At 34.1% G+C, this 6000-nt stretch overlaps 1 protein-coding gene across 1 annotated transcript in view; it reads left to right on the plus strand.

The window, feature by feature from the left end:
• The window catches only part of AXDND1 (axonemal dynein light chain domain containing 1), an 88671-nt gene that overhangs the window by 52769 nt on the left and 29902 nt on the right, over positions 1-6000 (plus strand). Inside the window, exon 12 of the mRNA XM_008592051.1 lies at positions 5197-5298. Coding sequence (XP_008590273.1) covers positions 5197-5298 — 102 coding nt within the window. The remainder of the gene's footprint in view (positions 1-5196; positions 5299-6000) is intronic.

The following is a 6000-nucleotide window of genomic DNA, read 5'->3' on the forward strand; positions in this document are numbered from 1 at the left end:
TGCCTAGCTATTACACAATTAAGGGCTTTTTGTTTTCCACCAGAAACTATGAAATATGAACAAGAATTCTTTTTCTGTTGTTTGGGAACATTTTAAAAATTTCAACTTAAATTTATACTAATAATAAGCTAGGAAAGGTGATTCTTGTTTTTTCACATTATGTAATCATATTAGAATCACTGGACATCACACTCTGGTCCTGTTTTCATGGTATACAAGATGACAAGTGAATTAAAATATGGTAGCCTGTGGACCATTATAGCAATGCTTTCGGGAAATAGCAAAGTTTCACATTATTCTATATTTCTAAAATGTTTACTTGTTTATTGGCTATTCTAACATCTGGGACTTATAGTGAATTATGACCCTCAACAGATTAAAAAATTGGTTCAATTGGATTGATTCAGTGGTTCACTGATGGCAGATCACAGGATTCTCCATGGAGCTATCCTGCATTAATATATCTGCATTAGAGTTCTGTATTAGACTCTGCCCTGTGTAGTAGCTTGTCAATTATTTGGATGGAAATGTGGAAGGCATCCCTGTCAACATGTGCAGATGTTGCAAAACTAGAGAGGAAGCTGGATAGAGAAAACAAGATTTGTTTTTAGGAAAATGTTTACTTATTAGAAATCTAGAGTATTAATGGGGGCATGCTAGAAGCATTGCCATTCAGGAGAGGTGAAAGGATTTCAGCTATTCCCAGAGGTCCTAATTCAGATAATAAAATGCAAATAAAATCAAGAGGTATAAGTACGGAAAAAAGCTTTAAAATTACTATTTGTTGATGATGCAATTATCTACCCAGAAAACTGGAAAAAGTCTATTTAAATAATTAGCTTCTGATAAGGCAGCTGGATATTAGATAAATATACAAAAACTAACAGATTCTCTCTATACCAATAGTAAACAATTAGAAATGCAAAGAGGGAATAAACTTAACAAGAAAGGAAGAAATACTATATGTTGAAAACTCTAAAATTTTGCTAAAGAACTTAAAAGAAAACTAAATAAAAGAAGAGCTATATTATATATTGCTGGTTGAGAATAATCAATATTGTATAGTTGTTAGGTCTCTCCAAATTAATCTGTAAGTTCAATATAATTCTGTTAAAAATGTCAATAACTATCTTATTTTTAGGAATTTGGCAAGTTGATTATAAAGTCCATCTTGAAAAATCTGAATATGAAAATAAAACAATTTAAAAGAAGATTAATAAGAAATAACTTGTCCTTCTAGATCTCAAAATGTATTATAAAATAAAAGTTACTAAGGATGTGGTAACTTGGTAAGAATAGATAAATACAGAATAAACAGATAAATAAAGAATTGATGAAAGGACCGAATAGAAAGTTGAGAAATAGACTCATGGGATATTCAAATTGGACTGGCACAAGTGATTATCTAATTGTTAAAAAATTTAGATCACTACCTCATGAAAAAGGTTACATAAGAAGTAAAACTCAGGGCCAGCCCAGTGGCACACTGGAGAGTGCGCCACTTGGGAGCGCGGCGGTGCTCCCGCCAAGGGTTCGGATCCCATGGGGAGACCGGTTCCCGCTCACTGGCTGAGTGCGGTGTGGGAGCAACACCGAGGGTTGCGATCCCGTTGCCAGTCCCCAGTATGGGCACGACACCGAGGGTTGCGATCCCGTTACTGGTCAGTAAAAAAGACAAAAAGGGAAAAAAAAAAAAAAAAAAAGAAGTAAAACTCAGAATGGATTACATATTTAAATGTAAAAACAATGAAACTATAAATATATTAGAGTAAATTATATGAGAATATTTTTAAAATATTGAAATGAGGAAGCTCTTTCTAAGCATAACATGAAACCTTGAAGTTAAAAACTTTCGTGTAGTGACAGTCACCAGAAATAAAGCAAATAATAGACTTCAAGAAAATGTTGGTACTTCATATAACAAGCAGTTAATATTATTAAAGTTATCTACTAAATAAATTTTAAAAGTAAAAATAATCCAGTAAAACAATAGGCACAGAATATGAGTAGATAATTCAGAGCAAGAAATTCAATGGTCTAATATAAAAATAACAACCTTACAAATAATCATTAAAATGGAAAATAGGGCTGGCCCGGTGGCGCACTGGAGAGTGCGCTGCTTGGGAGTGCGGCGGCGCTCCCGTTGAGCGTTCGGATCCCATGTGGAGACCGGTTCCTGCTCACTGGCTGAGCATGGTGCGGGCGCAACATCGAGGGTTGCGATCCCGTTACTGGTCAGTAAAAAAGACAAAAAGGAAAAAAAAAAGGAAAATAAAGAATAATTAGATACCATTTTTAGCTTAGCAGATTAGCAAATATTATCAGCACCACACTCTCCCGAGTGAGCCACGGGCCGGCCCAGATTAGCAAATATTATCAGCACCACACTCTCCCGAGTGAGCCACGGGCCGGCCCAGATTAGCAAATATTATCAGCACCACACTCTCCCGAGTGAGCCACGGGCCGGCCCAGATTAGCAAATATTATCAGCACCACACTCTCCCGAGTGAGCCACGGGCCGGCCCAGATTAGCAAATATTATCAGCACCACACTCTCCCGAGTGAGCCACGGGCCGGCCCAGATTAGCAAATATTAAATGATAAACAGGACACTTTCATGTACTGTTGATGGAGCTATAAATTGGTATAGCCTTTTTGGAGACTTTTATAGGGGCTTACAATATTTTAAATTTGTACCCCTTTGACCAAGCAATCCCACTGGCAAGAATCCATTCCTGAGAAAAACTGGTACAAGTGAATAAGGATATGAATGTTCAGCATCGCATATGATTACAAAAAAATACTCAGATAATCTAAATATCCATCAATAAGGAAATAAGTTATAGTTATCCAAATGATGGAATACTAAGCAGTCCTTTAAAAGAATGTTGTAGACATATATGTACTTGGAAAAATATCTGTAAGTGAAAGAAGCAGCAAGTTTTAGAATAGGATATTATAAAAGTCTATATACATTTAGTTAAAGCTATCGCAAGTATATAAAAAACTATACATGTGTAGTTTGTGTATGCAAACACAAAAAGATTTTAATATTGAACATCAAATTAATAACACTGATTATCTTTGGTGAGTTGAATTTTAAGGCGAGGGGAGTGGTGGAAATTTTAAATTTTTACTTTGTGCTTCTGTATTGTTTGACTTTGTTTTAACAATTATGTATTGTTTTTTTGTCTAAGAAAGGTAAGTTTTGAGGATCTGCTTTTTTCTTAAGCAAACTTTGTGCACCTATTATGCATCATACATTATGCTATATACCAGTTGGTGAAACAAAAATAAGACAAAGTTCCTGCCCTTAAAAACTTAAGAGATTCAAATTATCTCATCAATCTAGAATGATGGGCTTATTCAGACAAACGAAATGTTAGTAGGGATAAATGAATAGATTACTCTTATTAATATGGTTATTATTAATAATTGCCATGATTAATGTTGTTATAAAACAGCAGCAGCTATCATTTATTCAGTTATTACTGTGTGTCAGATATTTTGCTAAGGGAATAATTAGCATAGTTTTTGTAATAATGCCATGAAGTAGGACTATCATTACCCACATTTTTCAGATGAGGAAACTGGGACTCGAAGAGGTAATTTGCCCAACCTCACACAGCTAATAAATGGTTAACCTAGCAAGTCTAAACCTAAAGGGGGGGTACCCAGTGTAAGAATAGTGTAAATGAAAAAAAGATCTGTGACACTGAAATGACTGTGAATTGGCTATAAGGTGACTGCATGAGATGGTTCTTAAAATAATACTAGACTCTTACAAGATTAGGAGCAAAGATTAGAAGTAAAGAAAATAGGAGATAATTGTTCCATTTTCCTCTGGGATGGTCAGACCTCGTCTAGGGCACAATGTTCCATCCTGATGCAGAATTTTAAAAGGGACATTAACATATTCAGAGGAAACAATTATGACAGTAAATATATAAGAAACAAATCTAGCAAGGCATGTTCAGTAGGAGAAAAAAAGACAAGTCAGCTCCCTCACAGTAAAAGTATTTAAACAGTAGATAGGGGCTAGCCTGTTAGCTCAGTTCATTAGAGTATGGTGTTATAACAGTAAGGTCAAGGGTTTGGATCCCAGTACCCATCAGCCACCAATAATAATAATAATAACAACAATAATAATAATGTATAAAAAATAAACAGTAGAGAACTGACTCCTGGTAGAGGTTTCTATAAAAGAGTACCTTGCATTGATGGGACTTTGTGTGAGATTATTCTTAAAGTCCCTTTCACCCAGAAGCGACAACTCCCTGAAAATAAGGACTTTGTCTCTTTCATTCATGGCTATATTCACAGTGTCTAGAACAGTCAATTATTAAATGATTATACAATTGATATCCTTTCAGGAGTTAAGCGACAACTCCCTGAAAATAAGGACTTTGTCTCTTTCATTCATGGCTATGTTCACAGTGTCTAGAACAGTCAATTATTAAATGATTATACAATTGATATCCTTTCAGGAGTTCTATGAGGTCAAACTAATTTCATCAAAATACTAAGATGTAGGATTTGGATTCTTATACTAGCCAGCCACCAGGGGAGAAAAAAAAAAAAAAACTAATATATTAGTTTTTTTCACCCTCATTCTCTTGAGTATGCAGTAGCTTTTTCTAGAAGCTACATGACATGGGATATTGCAACAGATTGAATGCAGAAGCAAATATAAGAATCCAGCTCTATTCTTTTAAGGCAGACATTAAAGATATTTGTAAAAGTATGAAACAATGGCACTCTTTTCACTCATTTTTTTGAAAAATATTTTTTCATAAAAATGTTATTTATGTTTACATAATGGGTTTATTAATGTTAGGTGTAAGTGAATCAATAAATATATTTTTAAAAGAATGTTAGTTTAATTTTCAGTCCAGCACATACTGATAGATACAATCCACATAAATAAAAGCACTTTGGAATCCCCAATAATTTTTTAGTGTAAAGCAGTCTTAGATCAAATTGTTTGAGAACCTCTGCTATAAACTATACTTTAATTTGGCTCCAGTTCAGTAGTTTTAGAAAAAATGAATTTGCGATTCAAATTAGTTAGATTTAAACAAGAAAATTTGGTTAAGTTAATGATTCAATGAAAAATTGATATGTGAAAACACTGTAATAAATGATAGTGATTTGTTAATGTTTTGAGTTCCTGATTATAGTACATTATTTTTACAGCTAATTGAAAGAAACAGAGTCATATTGGCTAAAAGACTTTATATCAGTGAAAAAGGCTGGAGTAAATATACTAAGTATTTCATTATACTGCTATCAACTAAGGTAAAGCTCAATTCTCTTAAATTATGGGGGGAAAAAAACTCCAAGTGTTGAAGGTTGATACTATAAGAAATCTTTGCTAAATTTTTAGATTATTAAATATAGTTTTATGTTTGTGTTTTATTGTGGGAGGATTGAAAAATCTAAGGAAAGGTGAATAAAGGCTCTTCCGTATATTTTTCTTTTTATCCTAATTAAAGCAATTTAAGCAATTTATCTGTTTAATACTATAAAGTTATTCATAAAATTATGATTCTATTTATTAATGCTTGAACTGAAAAAAAGGAAGTAGCTGTGTTTATTAAAATAGTTGCATTATTGATGCATTCTATGCAATTTTATGGGAAAATTCAGTGAGCACACTAGGGAGAAAAGGAGGGAACTGGCATTCAGTGTGTTTCTACTAAATCAAACTGTGTATCCAGTCATTTCATTTAACTCTTAAAACAATACTGTGAGATATGTATTAGGTCTTTAATTTATAGATAATAAAAATCTCATATAGATTATATAACATCCCCCAATATTTGGTTCTGTCTGGCTTCCTGGTTCCTATTCTTTCTAGTGCACCACACTGCCCCTGTGAAAGTCCTATGGGAAAATTAGGCTCAGGGGCCGGCCCGGTGGCACACTGCTACAGTGCCCCGCTTGGGAAGCGTGGTGGCGCTCCCGCCGAGGGTTCGGATCCCACATACAGACCAGCCG

This window comes from Galeopterus variegatus, unplaced genomic scaffold (assembly GCF_000696425.1).
Source record: "Galeopterus variegatus unplaced genomic scaffold, G_variegatus-3.0.2 Scaffold7539, whole genome shotgun sequence".
Lineage (NCBI taxonomy): Eukaryota > Metazoa > Chordata > Mammalia > Dermoptera > Cynocephalidae > Galeopterus > Galeopterus variegatus.